The 18,956-nt window shown below is 37.6% G+C and overlaps 1 protein-coding gene across 1 annotated transcript in view; it reads right to left on the minus strand.

Annotated features, from left to right (window-relative positions):
- Positions 1-13,357: 13,357 nt before the first annotated feature.
- The window catches only part of PARP8 (poly(ADP-ribose) polymerase family member 8), a 94,433-nt gene continuing 88,834 nt past the window's right edge, over positions 13,358-18,956 (minus strand). Inside the window, exon 25 of the mRNA XM_029940914.1 lies at positions 13,358-13,735. Within this exon, the coding sequence (XP_029796774.1) occupies positions 13,633-13,735 (103 nt within the window). The 3' untranslated portion in view covers positions 13,358-13,632. The remainder of the gene's footprint in view (positions 13,736-18,956) is intronic.

An 18,956-nucleotide genomic window follows, 5' to 3' on the forward strand; every position in this document is an offset into this window, starting at 1 on the left:
GACTTCCCTGATAGGTGTGAGAGGTGTTGCTCAGAGCCCCAAATGTGATCTTGCTGCTGTCGCTCATGAATTCGTTTCTGCACTGGGAAACACTGGGTGCCTACTCTGTTGCAGGCACTGAACTAGAGCTAATGAGACAGACAAATACCACCAGGGCCTCACCCTCAGAAGACATAAAGAGACATCAGTGTGAATGAGTAGTTATATCGGGGAGATAACTTTAGACAGAAGGACATATAGGTGGTGGGTAGACAAAGAAGTAGGAGTGACTAAGTAAAACTATATAGGACTTGGCTACATATCCAGTTTTTCTCAAATCTCATTCTCTTCTCGCAACACTCAATTATCTTGGTCAATTATATTCACTAATTGTTTATTGAGAACTTGCTATATGTTGAACATCACAGAAAGTTAAAGTATACTTGATATTTCCTTTCTTCTTAGGTCTTTACAAAATATTAGGGAGACCAAACCAAGCCAAACAAACAAACAAACCTCATGACATACCTCTAAAACAACACAGATTACAGGGTGGAAGGAGTTCATGAAGGAGACAGGGGTTAGCTTGGGCTTACAGACACAGATTGGGGATTGGAGCCTACGGCCTCCTGAACAAAGAAAGAAACTTGGGGCCTGAGAGCAGACAGGCTCATGGTGGGTTGAAAGGACATGAGAAAAAGAATGGCTGAATTCAGAGTGCTTGGATAGTGGGACATAAGGTTGGACTGATGGTAACAATCCAATTATGCAGAGCCTAGAAATCCCAAAGTGAAAACGTCTAATTAATTAGAATCTCCACTATGTCTTCTGTGCTCAGGATCCCATTCTGCACTTTCTGGGAAAACAAAGGGCTAATGAATGAATTACAGGCTTTTTCTTTGGCCAATTGAACACACTGGATAGCTCCGTTGTGAAGAGCAACGGTTGGTATCGGATAGCCTGGACTTAATATTTAACCTCTTGCCTTTGCCATCTTTATTAAATGTCCATCCCTGACATTGCCTTTAAAAACCTTTTCCTTTGATCTCTCTGCTATTGTGAGGTCTGCTGGTGGTTACTTGGAAAATGGTAGTTACCTAGACTCCTATATCGTGGTCACGTTGCTCACCTTTTGTCTGCAAGAACTAAGAGGATGATAGCTTGTCAGCAATGTCACAACCTAGTGTGGGCCAACCTTTCACCTTCTCACCTTCCAGACTGAAGTTTCTGAAAATATGTCAACACACATGGCTTGGCGTATGCTTGTGGAGTTGCGAGTAAAAGAGCAGCTCAATCAGGTTGAGGAAAGCACTTGCATAGATAAATAAAATAAAAAATAACAGATAAATATTATATGTAATATGTATGTATGATGTATTTACAATATATTTATAATAACTTTTAGAATAATATAATAATTTATAATTATAAATATCATGCATATATGGACCTGAATAGCTAGACGACTTGAAAGAAATGATGGTGGCATAGCTATAAGCAAAAACCAACTAAGTAAGCATTTAAACCAGCTGAATATTGTTTATAAAAAGCAGCATGGGAAATAAGAGTCAGCGCTAACATGAGGCCTCTAGCTAGGGGGCTGAGAAATAGATTTCTCTTGATACTCTTGTTTGGATCAGAGGGCTTCAAGATTATTACCCCACTTTCCCTGTTGCTTTTGACCTGGATTCCTTTGCTCTGTTAGCTGTGGAAGGAATGAAAGGCAGCTTCCTATCTTCCCTCACGGTGCCCAACTCGCCAACCCACATCCTCAGAGGAAAATGCATGGCTAATTTTTCCAGATTCTCTAAGGGCTTTTCCAATTAGGAAAGAGGACTTTAGCTTATTTGGGATCGTTTCCCAACCCTCTTTCTTTTTGAACATAGGAAAGAAAAAAAACAAAAGTAGTCCAAAGGATACTCAAAGGAATAATGCAGCTTCATTTAATAATGAAAAGGAAATTTCTCTCTTTGTGTGTCTCCTGGGAATTTCATAAATGAAGCCAAAACAGGAAGTTTATCCCTACAGAGAATGAGAAGAGGGACCAGCAGAGCCTGGAGGCTACAGGTCAGGGGCAAAGGAGAGTCTTAAGGGTTCACCCTCCCTTTTGTTTCATTTGTCTAGCCAACAACCACACTAATCCCAACCTGGCCTGGCCAGGTTTGGACGCACGGAACAGGTCGTGAGGAAGGTATCAGGATAGCTGTATTTTCAAGACAGAATAGGAAACAGAACCAGGATCCCAAGTTGGGGTTCAACTATTTTCTTTTTTCCTAGAGGGGATTTCTAGTTGCTCTGGGCACAAACAGCATCTTGTGAATTTGCAAAACAAGACTTAGACATATTAATTTACCCTCAGTCTGTGGTTTGGTGCCATTGGGATGGATGGGCAGAAACCACTTAAGGAAGTGTCCATAGCATACAATAATTCTGCTCTGCCGGCAAAATCTTCAATTTCTAAGTCTTTGTTCATTCAAAAATATTTGCTAGCATATTCAGGTCATGGCAGATACCAAAAAACAAAACAAAACAAAACAAAACAAAAAAACAAACAAGCAAGTTTTTAATCTGATGGGGCTTCCAGTCCCGTGGAATAAATGAGGCGAGGCTGTTGTTCCTAACTGTAGCAGAATATGACAAGAAATGTTCACACGAATGGCTATAACAACATTACATAGAAGAAAAAAGATTGATTGCATCTGGAGACAGACTTCAGAGAAGAGGTAGGATTTCTTTGAGACTTTTTTTTTAAAGTTTATTTATTTACTTTGAGAGAGGAGGAACAGAGAGAGAGGAGAGAGAAACCTAAGCACTGTCAGTGCAGAGTCCAACTCGGACCCATGAACCGTGAGATAATGACCTGAGTCTAAACCAAGAGTTGGACGTTTAACCAACTAAGCCACCCAGGTATCCCTCCTTTGAGATTTTTAAAGATTAAAACCAACTGATTTGATGATGGTAATGGGTAGAATGATTTGAATCACAGGGAAATGGGGGTGAGGAAAGACATAGAATTAACAAAGTCCAAGGTGTGCTGGATTTAGGGATTGATGGGGGGCCTGGCTTGGTTGGAAATAAAAGTCATGTGAAGCGACACATCTGTACAGATAGAAAACTGTTCAGTTCTTCATACAGAGCTGGGATGCTGTGCTGGAATGTGGGGCCCATGCAGTAATGAGAAACCACAGCATCTCCTGAGCAGGACAGGACCTTGACAAGGAGGTCTATGAGTTGGTGAGGGGTTTCCGTCCATGTACCCACCTGTCACCTCATGCAGCATCCCAGATTGTAACTTACCCTATCTGTACTCTCTTAGTGACTGTGGATTCTCAAAACAGGAACCACTTCTTGAAGGTAAAAACAAGCCTCTGGAGAACATGTGTCACAGAAACATGTCACAATGGGCTAACAAAGACATGTTTTGAACAGATAAATGAAAATATTAGAGCTGACAAATATTGGAACATTCCAGGGGAGTGGAGATAATTTGGATGGAGATTTGACAGTTCTTGGAGACTGAGTGGATGTAGTGGGCAAGAGAAAATTGTATTCAACGTGGTCACTTTGGCAATGGAGGTGCCTTGAACAGAAATAAGGTAGTCAGTGAGCCGTCAGCACTGCTATTCGATGGGAAAAGTTGCTGGTGCCCTCTTCCATACCCTCATCCTTGGAATTATGCAAGCTAAAATAGCATTCCTGATCCCTGGAAACAGATGTCACTCAGATAATATTATAAAATGAAAACCACTGTTTATGAAATTTATTATTTGCTTACATACTTTTTAAAAACTTCGGTACACTGAAAAGCAAATAAAAAGCATATCATGCATTTATAATTTTTGAATGTCTATATGTAGCTAAATATTTTGCCTCATGTGCGACGTGTGACCAGTCCCTTTCACCCTCTACAAATTAAGGAAACTCCCATAAGGAGAATGAAAAGAAAGTGGTGGATCTATATTATTTATTGTTATATTATGTAGCTAAATGGTAACACTGTCCTGTTAGCTGTGACTTCTCCCAAATCATCCTGGCTAGGTAGCAGAAGTGGAAAAGATATGAAAGAGATGGGGAGGGACTGTGGTCATCTTCAGTCCAAAGCCATGGAACTCATTCTTTGTCACTTTCTTCAGTAATGCTCACAGAAATTTAAAAATGCTATTTAATTACAAGGTTTTACAAAACGAAACACTGAATGTTTCCTAGATTAAAGTTATGAAGTTAACATTACATCAGCAAAGAGGGACTACTGGTGGTGGTAGGTCGTATATGATGTTCAGGAATGGAACTTTTTACACAAAAGGCACCAGAAACAGTGTTAACTATGTCCGTGCTCCAAGAAAACTATAAAGCATTGCAGAAATTTGGAGCGAGGAGACATCATTTATGGCTGGGTGATCCACAAAGTACTCATGTACTTGAGGGTACATGAGTTTGGCCTTGAATTATGGATAGATTTGCAATAGGCATACACTCAGGGAAAAAGATTCCAAATAATAATAAATTGCAGAAAGCTATACTGCTCTACGGCTGTTGGAGCTCAGCACTAGAATGTTGATTATGCTGTAACCTACAACTATTCAGAAATACGTATCGCAGAAGTTAACCCTGAAACGTATAAAGAATAGAAATGTTCCCAATTACACAGCTGCAGAAATTTAGTTAGATGTCACAGAGGAGTAAGTATAATAAAATTCAGGTCCGTTACAATTTATACCATGTTAGAAGCAAGCAATTCTTTTAGAAGGAAACTTATTTCACTGTTGACTTATAATTATAGATGTATTTAATTCCATCACTGATTTATTTTTATTGGTAATGGGGATTAGTACTTTAGCTTAAAGTATCTCTCTCCCATGTATGTCAAGTAGTTAATGACCTGTAAATGAACTCTTAAATATGCTAAAGAAACTCATTATTTAAGGTAATTATTTAGCAAAGCAATGATCCTTTGATTATGCAAATTACTGACATTAAATTATAAATTTGCAAGTCTCCAGTCTTATGCTCCATTCTGGGGCCTCTAAATGACCTTACAATCAGGTACTGCTTGGTCCAAGGGTCTTGTCAAGGGTGACAAGAGAGAGTAGATGCTAGCAACATCCTGGGAATTCTAGGTTGTCTTCAGCTGATGGAGTTGGAGCTGGAGCCAATGATGACGATGATGATGATGATGGTGAGGATAGCTGTGGCTTGTTATGTTCCTCCTGCTGAGTAGCTGTTTAGATTTATGAATATATTATGTGCCAATTACATGACACATTCTAAAGATTTTTGGCTTTAATGTCACTTTACTTGAAGACCATCTACATCAGATAAACATTTGTAAGTTAGTTTTTATGTCCATACTAAGGTACCAAAAATAATCCGTGCCTGGTAGCACAAGGAGGAGGGGTGACCAGGGGGAAGAAAACAGTAGACAGTCAATAAACCTGTTCATTGTGTGCTAAGTGACGTAGATGAGCTCTGGTCAGATACTCTGAGATTTAGAAGAATCATCTGGTCCAGTCTGGGAGTAAAATGTGTTGAAAGTGAAAAAGAGATTGAAGGCTTGGAAGTGGGGAGTGGAGCTGTTTTAGGAAAAGAGAGAACTTGTGAGAGGAAGTGAGTAGCAATGGGCTGTTCTCTGGACTAGGTATAATTCAGCGTGACTCCTATCCTGAGTATAAGGACCACAGAAGTGGTGGTGAAAAATGAGACTGGAGAGGGAATAAAGAGAAGGGGCCAGAGGTTTTATTTTGAGTGATAAGTTAGGTGACATTGAAATATTTTAAGTAAGGGGCTTACAAAATCAGGTGTGCAGTTTAGAAAGATCAATTAAACTTGAGTATTAAGAAAGGGGGTCAGGGCTGAAGAGGGAGGGGGAAAGGGGAAGGAGGGTGATGGGCATGGAGGAGGGCACTTGTGGGGAAGAGCACTGGGTGTTATATGGAAACCAACTTGGTAATAAACTATATAAAAAAAGGGAGTCAAGCCAGTTGTCATATTAAAAATATCTAGTAGCCTATTTAGTGGGGAATCTAAGGGCGGGAGGGTCTGAGGTGTCCTGAGTTAACCCTTCAGTTGCTTTCTCTAGACATGTGCAACTGCAGTCAGTGTCTATTTACTAACATACACAAGTATTCAGTATCTTAGCAATCGTAAGGCTGAACTCAGGTGTGCTAGCTGAGTATCTGCTCTGGGTAGAAGGCACCAGACTCAGGCAAGGAGAGCCACTGGAGGTTACTGATACAACCCACATAAAAGTTAACAAAGGATGTCACAGGACAGACACTTGAATGCACTCAAGACATTTACGAAGAGAAATTAAATGGCTTGGCTATTAATTGGTGGGGATTGAGTGAAAGGGAGGGTAACAGGAAATGACTTGTCTTCTGGCTTGAGTAAACAGGTAGACGGGGTGGCCATTCATTGGTTCATTGAGAGAAGTCTGAAAGGAGAGGAAAATAGCTGGTGGGTGGGGACACCAGTGAGTTATCTTTGAACACTGAGGAAGAGATGTTTCTTTAGCATTATTTGATCCTATGAATTTGAAGCCCAGAAGAGAGAGAGGCACAAGAGCTGCAGTTTAGGAATCATCATTACAGGTGGGAGTTGGATCCATTCACAATTGACAGTGTCTTCCAAATGGAGCACACAGAGTAAGGTACCATCATCTTGGGCAGTGAGTCTTAAGCGTTCCCTAAGACACAGTGCTCTGTACACACACACAAACACACACACACACAACTTGACAACATGCACATAATTTAATGGATCCAGGAAATGACATCATGCAAACCAGATATGAGATTTATTAACCTACTGCAACCACTCTCTTAACCAATCTCAGTGTTTATAGGTTTCATGGGTGAAGGGTGACGTGCATTCATAAACACGCCCCCTTGTGGATCAGAACATCCCCCCCATTCTTCTTCATATGCAGTCTGTGTTTGTAGACTTGATGTAGAGAGACACTGTCGTCATTTAGCCCTTTTCTTTCCCCACTACTAGAAAGAATAGGAAAATCTTAATTCTTATCTCCAATAAAAATTTCAGAGGAAAATTATTCTCAATTTATACTAAGGTATGCTAACATGGAAACTGAACCTCATTTATCAATTTACTGTTTTCCCCCCTAAATCCTATGTCTTGTCTACCCATTCTTTTTTCTTAGTTCCTCCTCTCAGGTCCTTGTACCCATGAGAATTACTAAAACCAATTTAAAGCTTCTTGCTTTCTCCTTCTCTCAGAAATCCTTCCGAATATGGCTGCCAGCATACTTCCAAAACTCCACATCCATGATGTCACTCACCCAGAGCTGACAATGATTTTTCCATTTGCAATTACCTCAAGTGCAGACTTCTTTCCCTCCAGGCTCTCTAGAACAAAATTACACCTAGCCTATGAATGGTTTTAATGATCCCTGGCAGAGTTCTTTAAGGCAATCAGACCTAAATCTTCATGGATTCACCCCCCTAGTCTACTGAAATTCATACGCTTGTTTTCTGTTTTGCCAAGCTGGGATCTCAGAAATAATAAACAAGGTTGATTAGAAAGAGCACAGAGATGAAGGCTCAGAAACTCTGATCCTAGGTATGAGGCCTAGTGACCCTTTTGATAAGCTATTTAATTTCTTATGTATAAGAGACAAAGAAATCTGCTGACACATTTCATAGTTATTCCAAAGGGTAAATGAGATAATCTATGCAAACGTGCTTTCTAAATTATAAAGTGCTAAAGCAGATCCTATGTGATCAAAATTTCTCTTGTCTGAAATTCAAGAATACATGATTTTTAAACTCTGTACATGTTTGATAGCTTGGAAAATTTCAGTTTTCTTAGATACAAGTTAGAAGTCACTATTATTTGAAATAAGTAAAAAGAGAGACTGGGAGGTTGGGAACAGAAATAGAGGCCAAATAAGTACTCAACAAATTCTCAGGGACCCTCAACACTGACTTTCCAAAAGAGCAGGCTTAAAAGGGCTTTAAGTTAACCTGGATGTAGAAATACATTCTCGCCCACTATACTCCTGCAGTGAGGAATGCAGGCAAGTGTCAGAGGGAATGGAAGCTCTCGAAGTCAGTAGGACTGAGCCATAAAGTCACAAAGATACTACCAAAAATTTGGTTAAAGAATCAAAAGCTAAAAATTCAAACCAGTAAGTGCTTTCTAATATATGTAAAACTACAACAAAGAAGAAACAGATATACAAGTACATTATTACTTTTTGTTACAAAAAGATTACAAAGAGTATCTGGTGAATAAGTAAATAGAAACTAGTAATACACTACTCACTAACACTAATTAGGATTCAAAAGGTCACTTGCATTGCAGTTTTTATTTCAATGGGTTCAAAAGTATGTAGGAGTTTTTGTAGATTAAGACCCTTGCATCTGGAAGCCTACCTTCCTTCACAGGTCAGTGGATGGTTCCCCCACAGCTCTGATGTAGTTCATCTCTTCTAAGCGGTGCTTGCATTTTTGTCTTTTACACTCAACAGTGTTGTTTTTATGTGACCCGTGAATTATTTCCAAACATGTTTTTGCTTTTCTCAAACACTGAAGGCTCCTTAAGGCCAACACAAAATCTAATACTCTCTATTCCTTATAAGAATTCTGTGCCTGTAAATATGTATCGCAGACTCTTAACAAGTATTTCTAGAGTAACTGAAATAAACATAAGTTCGCTATCTATGGTTCCTCAGTTATAACAGGAGCAAAAAATTATTCTATTTCTTATGAGAATGTAAACGTAGTTCCTCATAGTTACTATTAATGTGTTTAGAAAATCAAATTTGTTTACGGACAAATGTCTTAATCAGTTAATGAGATGTATGTTATAAAAAGTAGTGGTTTAAAAGTCATTTTCCAATTACTAATCAGGTCATATTAGAAAATTTAAGATGGGTCACGTGAAGTGTTCCTTTTGACAGTATGCCCTGGTGTTCATAGGGCACACATACAAAATGAACAAAAATCTTTTGTTTTTATCATATATTTCTTGACAGAACTCGAAATTAACAGGACCAATTAAATCTATCATGATTATGGGGCAATACTGGCACGATGGGTTTTTTCTTTTATTCTCTCTTATTTTAAAAGTATTTTACAAATAAAAAGGGCAATATCATTTTTTGAGTTTGTTGAAAACTTCACATATCTAGTCCCTAGAAGCAAGATTCATCATGAGGAGTATCTAAGGCCTAGCCGAGTTTTCAAAATAGTGCCCACATATACCATACTTGTTGAACAAATTCAGATTTATTGAAAGTAAACATTTACATTGGCTACAATGTTAGAACTATTACAAAGCTGGATAAAAGAGGCTTAAGTAGCAATAGAAAGCAAATGCAATAAAAAGTGAATAGAGAAAATATTTGGCCTTAGTGATCTCTTGGCAGTATTTACATTATGTACATATTGTTAAATATTTATAATACCTCTAAGGCACCAAAGGCTAAATAGCAGGTTGCAATACTATTTTGTGCACAGAAGTCAAGAAATTTATTGTAAAGAAGGTTGGATACTTAAAGAAACATAGGCATATTTTAATGTTTACATAAAGGAGTGGCTGCATTTTTAAAACTCTCAAATGATACATTAAATATTGGGCAAATTGAAGAAAATATTTTTAGAACATTAAATTATGTTGACTATGTAAATAAGCACTATTTTTTTTACTGACTTGCTGGTAAATGTGTAATGTAATCTATTCTTCAACACATCTTTTTCACACTCATGGATATGTTTTGTCTAAAAACTACTTGAAATTCTTTTAACCTACAAAAACTTATTCTAATGTATCATAGTGTATACAAAATCTCCAAGAAAAATTGACCGGACAATAATATACATCAAATTTATATATAATCTGACAAAAATTTAGTAGGCATTCAAGGCCAAAATAATTGGATATTCAGTCTGCCATTCTGGCAAAGCACTTGAGTATTTTAATCCTTTAACTGTAAGTGGGCAATTGTTTGTGGTTTAGGTGAATGGACATAAAATTGGCCCATGGAGAAAACCAATCTTAAAGGAAACTAGCTATATTCTGATTTTGCAACTTGAAAGCGCTTCACCTAACGCACTGGGTGTTGGCTAGGCAGGTCATTCATCTCCAGTGGCTGAAATATCCATAGTACTGTCCTGTCAAGAGATAACTGGCAATCTCTATGTCCAGCACGGGTCTTGACTGTTGAATTGTTTGTTACCTTCTATTTGCAAAATTTTATTTGTTCCTCATCTGGAAACCCAATTCAGTTTACCTTAACGTCTGTCATTTGTCTTGAGGTAGTGTTAGAATGAAGAATTCAGCAGAACAATCGAATAACATCCTCGTATTTTTAAAATATGCTTCAACTGCTGCTATGAAATCCACATATTTAAATGGCAGACAGGCCACGGCTGCGTGGCCCTTCACGACATACTAAATTACTATCTGACCGAAGGCATCCAGATATTCACAAAGAGGATGAGTTTTCCTTAAAACTTTCTTAAACACCACGCCCTCTGGCAAGTTACGGTACTACGGTATAATGTAGTGCTAGAATTTTTTCAATGATATTAAAAAATTTATATTGTGTATTAAAACTTTCCTTTCTTTTAGCAAAGTGAAGAATAACTGAGAGAGATCTTTTTTAAACTCTTAAGTTTTTCAATGAAAAATATTCAGTACATTAGCAATAGTTTTTGGGTTGGTTTCTTACATCACATAATGATACCAAGTTTAAGGATGTGACATTCATTTAAATTTTAAATGTAAAAACCACCTTTAAATGCAACCTTTGACTGAGATTCGCTGAAGAAAAAAATAAAAATAAAAATCATTTCAACATAATGGAATCTAAGGCACCCAAGGTACCTTACTGTAATTTATTCTATAGCACTAGGTTTTAAGTGTATTATTACTTTATCTCTTCTCAAATGTTCACTCCTTTTCTTTTTTAATACAGTGGACAATGAAAGAGGACAAATCACTCTTAATGAAATGTTTACAAAAATCAGCAATGCAGGAAAAAGCAGAAAAAAATAAAGTTCTTCTTTCCCTACTTCAAAGGTGAAAATAAATGATTACCTTTGCTCAGCGGATTAATGTTAAGTAGAAATGGCTACACAATTAATATAACTTTTACAAAGCATCAGTGAACAGACTTCAAATATTATATAAATACAATACAATATCATATGTTTGGAATTACCAAATATGTCAATAAGTCATATCTTAATGGGGTGACCGAATCAAGGCATGATAATGTTTAAACTTCTAAACCTTAAGGACCTACTTGGAAGCATGATTCATTTACTAATGATATATATTGAAATTAGATTCTTTAAAAATAAAGGTAAGTATCAGTATTCTATAGTAATCCCAATATCAAATGTTCAATTAAAAGATTGGCTCTCATACTTAGAATATTTGCTCACAAAAACTCTCACACATAATTTTTCAAAACAAACAACATCTGTCATTCTGCATTGCAATAGCAATCAATTAGTTACTATTAGGAGACATCTTATTATCATAACAGATGTCCATTGTGTGTAATAGTGGGCATTAAAACTATCAACTGCTTCCCCTGCTCTAAGAGGCAAATCTACTTTTATTCTTAAACTGGCAGTAGAGGTTTGCATTCTTCCAGTTTTCCCTCCCTAAAATACTCTCTCTTGCGTCCTCCAAGATACCCATTCCAGTTCAGATTCTGATACTACACTCTGGCAGATCACTCAACTGTTAAAACCTTAATGGGTTAGGTCCACGGTTCTACAACTGAGCTGCCTCAGTGCTGCTGGTGGCCCTACAGGCGGGGTTCCAGGACCTCATCTTCCAAATCCTGCCGTGATGTCTGCACAATATGTTATATACAGAATGTGCCACAAAATTAATTTGAAAAAAGTAACTTTGATGTTTAAAAATACTTTGGAAATGCAGTCAAAGGGATTTGGGAGACCTGGGGAGTCTTGGCAGAGAGAAGCAAGTCATCCTCCTTTCCCATGGAAAGTCTTCAAATATCTGGTCAAGACACTAGACCTTGGCCCTACCATGCCTCAGCCTGGCTTTGAGTTCAGAGGCACAAGTCAGAACGGATCAATGTTTTAAGTGGATCTTATCACAATGATTAATATCCCAACCACTTCAAGTCTATTTTTGCAGAAATAGTGGCATTATCAATTATTTACAATATAAGCAAACAAATGACAAGTAAATACTTAAGTAGCAACCCCTAACGATGTGTATGACCTTTCTGATCACCTTTTATGCCAAAGGAAATAAACACAGAAGTTATAGAATTATACTTGCAAATGACTATACATTTTTATTTATTTTTCTTTCTAAATAAATTAGAATCAGATATGAGCCTTGATTCAGGGTTTGAATAGAGTGGCAGACTTGCTAATTAAACTGCTCTCATGAATGGCAAATATTCCAAAGGTATCACGTAGGAAAATCAACACTATCAATTAAAACTTATAATGAATCAGAGTAACGTTAGGACCCAAAGAAATAGAAATGATTTTGATGAGCACATGACTCTTGAAAGGAAAATGCTGAGAGCTGGTGTTATTATTCCCTATAAACCTATTTGTATTCTTTTAATATAAAAGAAACTTCAAAGTTTGTCTTCTTTCTCAATACGAAAAAAAATAAGCAGAGGTATTGGATGAAAAAATATTAAAAAGCTGGTGTGGTATAAATAAATTTTAAAAATGTTCCATTATAGTAAATAAAAAATATATACTGTTTGTTTAAATTCTGAGGCCCTTCTTTTAAACATATAATCATTTGAATATAGATTTATTCCACCTGGGGGATCTGTGGTCCCCAAATTATAATTGTTAGAGAACATTATAAAAGAGTTGAATTTTAACTGAAGGAAAAACTATTTAAACAAATAGAAAAATAGTAAATATTTTCAGTGAATGAATGGTGATAAGTTTGACTCATATCTTGGTTAATGTCCAGATTTTCTGCTTACTTAATATTATTTTCTCTTCATTAAATGGGAATGGAAGCACGGAGCCATGCCTTCTCTGCTGGCAATACACATATATGTGTCCACACGCACATATATGCACAATCACACATTTTGATGCTTGAATTTATAGATATGGACATTACATACCCTCGGGCAAAGCATTGCATCTATGACCTAATTGTTTTTGTTTAAGAAAAAAGCAACAGGAGAATAGGAAACATCCCCTCCCCAAACATTTGAATGTTCATACCATTAATTAAATAGCACATTGGAATGTGCAAACATACTTATTGCAAAGTATTGTATCGATTTAGATGTCATTATAAAATGTTCTCGGTTCTATTCTAGTAACCTAAAATGATGGTATATAATACCAAATTTCCAATTAAAGAGTTTAATATAAAAATATCAGCACAAAACTGTTTTTTCAATCTGTTTATTGTGTGAGCAACCCAAACTTCAGTTTAAGTGCTGTTGTAATTTTATTACTAGATTCCATAACCCTACAATTGATAAAGTTTATACCATTTTAGGTATATTTAATGAGATACTTAGAAATACTAAGAAAAAATCAGTATTCAAAGGATTACTTTTGTTTATAATAACAATAAATTATTTTATCATCTTCTTCAGTTCAAAATCCAGCTTTGAACCCGAGGAAGGCTTTCAAATCATGTTAATTAAATGATGTTCCTTTACCCAGTAGCAGTTTGATTACCAATTACTCGAAGGATCTCTTTGTGAATGCCTCCTTCTTGTGTGTTAATATTTGCATCTCCAACTTGGCCATCCTCATATCTAAAACACAAAAAAGAAACACAAGACATTTAAAAAGACAAAACATTCAAAAAGCATTTCAACCACCTTAGAAATGCTACTTGGTATTAGTATTGCTGAAGGGAATCAATAGTGAAGGAGTTATTTCTCCACCGGATTTAATAATGTGTCTGCATTACTCAACACATGATTGCCCTGACTCATGTCCTGATCTGTCCCCTCTTTCCCTTCTTAATTTCAACCTGTTCACCCCCACATAAAGCATCGCTTGTGCTTCAGATCTTGCAAGCACTTTCCCACAGTGGCTGTTACATGAAGCCTACCGTGGAGGACACACCAGCTTCTGCTTCACGTTCCTTAGCTTCTGCACTTCCCAGCCTCACTCCAACGTCAATCATTTATTTATTTTCCGATCTGTGACACTCTTAGAAATTACTTCACTTTCTGCCGTTGTTCATTCCCCATGCCTGCCTGCTAATCATCTCTCTGTTGTGACCAGTGCCGAATTTCCTCTCTTATCTCTGGCTGCTCTACGTAGTCTGACTATACAAGCCATTCTTACTAATATGCTGGTACTTCACATCAGAACGCAAATGCGCTAAGTGTGTAACTAAGCTATAGAAGTGAAAATAGAACCTGAAAGGACAGCAATTACCAAGTCCTTTAAGAAGAAATAATTGCGTTTTAGATGATTCTTCTTTTCCTCAACTAAACTTACTTGGGCAATAAGAATTTTCCAAGAATGAATTTTTAAATTTCCATGATAACAGAAGTAGAACAGGTGATGAATTAATTTTACTTCATAAAAATGACTTCAAGACAGATGCTTTAGGGAAGTGGTAATTACTTCAAAATAGATAACCAGGGCTGTAAGCAGTCTGAAAGATTTATGTGCACCACTGTCTTTTTCCTACCACCTAAAAATTCTCCTGAAATAGCACAATACAGGAAAATGAAATGGATGGCATACAGCAATGAGAACTCAGGTCCTTACATAATCCACTGCTTAAACACCTAGTGATAACTGCATTTATATCAAATTTACACTTCTAAAAACTGACCCAAGGTTACCTATCAACTTGTTTAATTCTTTCCATATAAGTATGCACACACACACACACACACACACACACACACACACACGACATTCGTAGTGAAACATCACCATAAAGAAAAGAAAGGGATATGTGGTATGCAGCCCAGTTATAATTATTTTCTCAGGAGATCAAACTGTAAGTGTTCTGTTAACCAAGTGGAAAATGTTCAAGTGAAATGCTTGAAGCACTGTCCAAATCAAATTTGGTGTGTTGTGGCAAACTATGTGAGAGATATATTTTACTGGGCAAGTAAAATACATTATACTGGGTTTTATGTAAATCCTGGCTACCCACAGGACTAAGGGTAAATTAAGCCTTCCACAATACTGAGCCAAGGATGGAGAGGCAGCCTGGCTTGCAGGCTCGTTCTAAGGGAGATAATAGTGTTTACCAAGCCCATCCAGCTAGTTCCTCAAGGATCTGGATTTTGGGAAGCAAAGATGCTGCCAAAAGGAGAGTGCAGAGACACAAAGAAAACCACTGTGCTCATTACATATACAATCCACGTGTAGCTCTTCTCATTTTCCTAAGACGCATTTATGGTTATTCTGGCTCTACGGTTTCTGTAGTAGGGTCTATACACCTGCTGTGTCCTCTGTACATTGGACACAAAGTTGAATAAGGTATTGTTGGCCACCTGATACCCAGACTCCATACTACCATCTCTATTCCTTTCAACTTAATGCTGAGCTTTGAGATTGACATTCTAACTTCTCATATCTTCAACCCAGTGCAATCACTCTTCTGACCTACCACTCTACTGAACGTCCTGACAATGGTTGCCCATGGCGTCCTAGGTGAGGAATTCAGAATACCTGCTACGTCTGCAGTATGTGAGACAGTTGACTGCTCTTTTTCTTGAAGCAATAGGATCTCTTCAATTCTTCGTTTGCCCTTTGATTATTAATCCTCAATTTCCTTCTCTGCATCCTCTTCCCTAGCCTCCCATTTCAATGCTGGTTTTATCCACAATTCACTCTCAGTGTTTTCTCTTCTCATGATATGCAAAATCTCAATTATTTTAATCTCTCCCACTGCTTTAATTATCACCCACATGCTGACTCCTAAACTCTATCTCTAATCCTTTTACATCTTTCCCTAACTATAATTTTCCCACAGATAACACAAATCGAATGTATTCAAAACTGAACTGAACTTTTCTACCCCAAAAGCGCTTTTTTTACCCTACCAAAATCTCAATTTGGAGTACTATCATCTACCCACTCTCTCAACAAGATAACTTCAGTCCTTCTTAGCTCTTCCATGAGCCTGATTCCAGTAAATCACCAACTTATCTTGCTTCTGTTTTCTTAATTATTCCCAGTTGCATCTTCTTTCCATTTGATGCCATTACCTTCATTTAGGCCTGCAATACCATTCATCTAAATAAGGGATTTTCGAGTTTCAGGTTATATACAATTAGCAGGTTCCAAAATTAACTTAGATTGTCCAGGCTAGCATTTTTCAATGAAATTATAATTGAATAGGATACAGAATACTGAATGCACCACACAAAGGACGCACTGTTTATTTCCCCAAGTCACAATGTCAAACTCATTTTCTTTTGTAGTGAGAAACACTGACCTAGATGGCTGTAATAACATTACAGCCGATCTCTCTGCCTCCTCACTTATCCCCAACAACCCTCCCCCTAAGACTGTTTTCTGCTCTGCTCCAGTGATGCAAACGGCCTCCACTTTACTTGCAGGACAAAACCCAATGACACTGTCATGGCAATCCAGGGCCTGCATGACTCAAACCTAAACTTCCTCTCCAGGCACGTCCCACTCCCCCAACACCCTGTGTCCATCAAATGGAAGAGCTTGCTGTCCCCAGACACCATGTGTTCATCGACACTTTAAAGTATCTTTAGTTGCTGGAAAGGAGATGAGGTTCCCATTCTTTAAATAAACGATAATAATTTAAGACAGAAGGAGCACAGGGTGAGGGGAGAGCAAGAGTGAGGGATTGAGATGGAAAGTATTAGGAAAGAATCATGTTCTCCCACTGTCTGTGAATCCCACAAGCAAGCACAACGGTTGTGGGTTGGAAGGATAAAACTGGTCACCAGCAACCAGGTGTCTGAAACTGTGAGGCAAATGTAGTAAGAAAAGAAAGACAAACTACCATCTGAGTCGGTTAACTGGCAGAATTCACATACATGTAATGCTAGTGGCACTTGGGCACCTACTACTATATGGCATACAGAATACTTTGCAACTATTTATTATTACAAACACTCAGTTGTTAATTTAACAGTAAAGTTCATTTATGTCCAGAAAGCAACAAATTTAGAAAAAGAAATGGAGGGGCGCCTGGGTGGCTCAGTCAGTTAAGTGTCCGACTCTAGGTTTCAGCTCGGGTCGTGATCTCACAGTTCGTGAGTTTGAGCCCCACATCAGGCTCTGTGCTGACAGTGCGGAGCCTGCTTGGGATTCTCTCTTTCTCTCTCTCTCTGACCCTCCTCCACTCGTTTTCTCTCTCTCTCTCTCTCTCTCTCTCAAAAATTAAGACATAAACTTAAAAAATTTAAAAAAATAAAAATGAAAAAAATGGAGTAGAATAATACCCTAGGGAAATGATATACTTGACCAGGGTTTCTGAAGAAGGAAAAATGAAACCATCTTAAAGGAGACTAAAATTACTTACGTTCCCAGGAGTATAAAAAGATTACTAAAATTTTAATAAAAAAATAAACCAATCTGCCTAAAAAGCTATGAGAAAGAAAATAAGACAACAGATGGAATTAGCTGTCTGGAACACTCTGGGTATATTATGAAATTTCATGGATAAAAACTTCTGAATGTATTGACAAGTTCTATTCTCAAATTGATGTAACAGCTTGTGACAGCTTTAAAGAATGGCACACGTAGATTTGTTTTTGGGCTCCCTGAATCTGGAACCCAGAAATGATAGCACTGTTTCCATTAGCAGTAAAGAGGAGAAATTCACTGTGAATTGAATGATATTCAGTGCTTCTCCAAAGTTCCTGAAGTTATCTGATACTGTAACAGCCTTGTCTATTTCATAGCTCATGTACAATTTCTTTATTACGTTGGGACATGCAATCTTTTGTGACTGCTTTCATTCACTATGTGTTAAGTGTTTCTTGTGAACAGAATCTGCATTTTACCAGGGGAGATCATAAAGTTATGCAAATAACTGTAAGACAGGCAGCAAGGACAGCAAGTTTTATGATAAGCAAGAACGAGTAAAAGGGTGCTTCGGTGGCTCAGTCAATTAAGCGTCCGACTTTGGCTCCGGTCATAATCTTGCAGTTCATGAATTAAGCCCCGAGTTGGGCTCTGTGATGACAGCTCAGAGCCTGGAGCCTGCTTCAGATTCTGTGTCTCCCTCTCTCTTTGTCCTTCCCTTGCTCCTACTCTGTCTCTCTCAAAAATAAACAAACATTAAAGAAAAGAAGAGCATCTGGGTGGCTCAGTTGGTTAAGTGTCCAACTTCAGCTGAGGTCATGATCTCATAGTTTGTGGGTTTGAGCCCTGTGTCGGGCTCTGTGCTGACAGCTCAGACCCTGGAGCTTGTTTCGTATTCTGTGTCTCCCTCTCTCTGCCCCCTCCCCATTCACATTCTGTATCTCTCTTTCTCTCTCAAAAACAAATAAACATAAAAAAATTAAAAGAAAAGGAAAAGCACGTAAAATTTAGAGTAAAGACAGAAATCATGTCTGACTGGGATGTCAGGAAAGACTCCATGGAAAAGACGCTGTAGTTAAGGCTTGGAAGACCAGCGAAGGCCGAGCTGGTGACGAGGCCCATCATTTGGATGGATGGAGCAAAGGCACAGTAGTGGGAAAAATAATTCCAAGCTGCTGTCAAGAAATACCTTGGATAATAATTTTATTTAATCAGTAGTTTGTATGGATAATTGAAAGGAAGTAAATGGCCTCTATGTTGCAGAATACCATGTTTTTGTTTGTTAAAAACTACCAGTCTGTATGAACAAGGTATAATCAGAACGCTACTTTAGGAATATTAATGTGATACAAATAGTATGATTTTAAAATTTTATATGCAGAGAAATGGAGACTACACACCAAAAATTAACTGTTTTTAACTCCAAGTGGGGATATTATGGGTGATTTTCTTCTTTTTGCTTGCCTTTGATTTCAGTTTCTATACAATGAA

The sequence above is a fragment of the Suricata suricatta genome, chromosome 6 (assembly GCF_006229205.1).
Source record: "Suricata suricatta isolate VVHF042 chromosome 6, meerkat_22Aug2017_6uvM2_HiC, whole genome shotgun sequence".
Lineage (NCBI taxonomy): Eukaryota > Metazoa > Chordata > Mammalia > Carnivora > Herpestidae > Suricata > Suricata suricatta.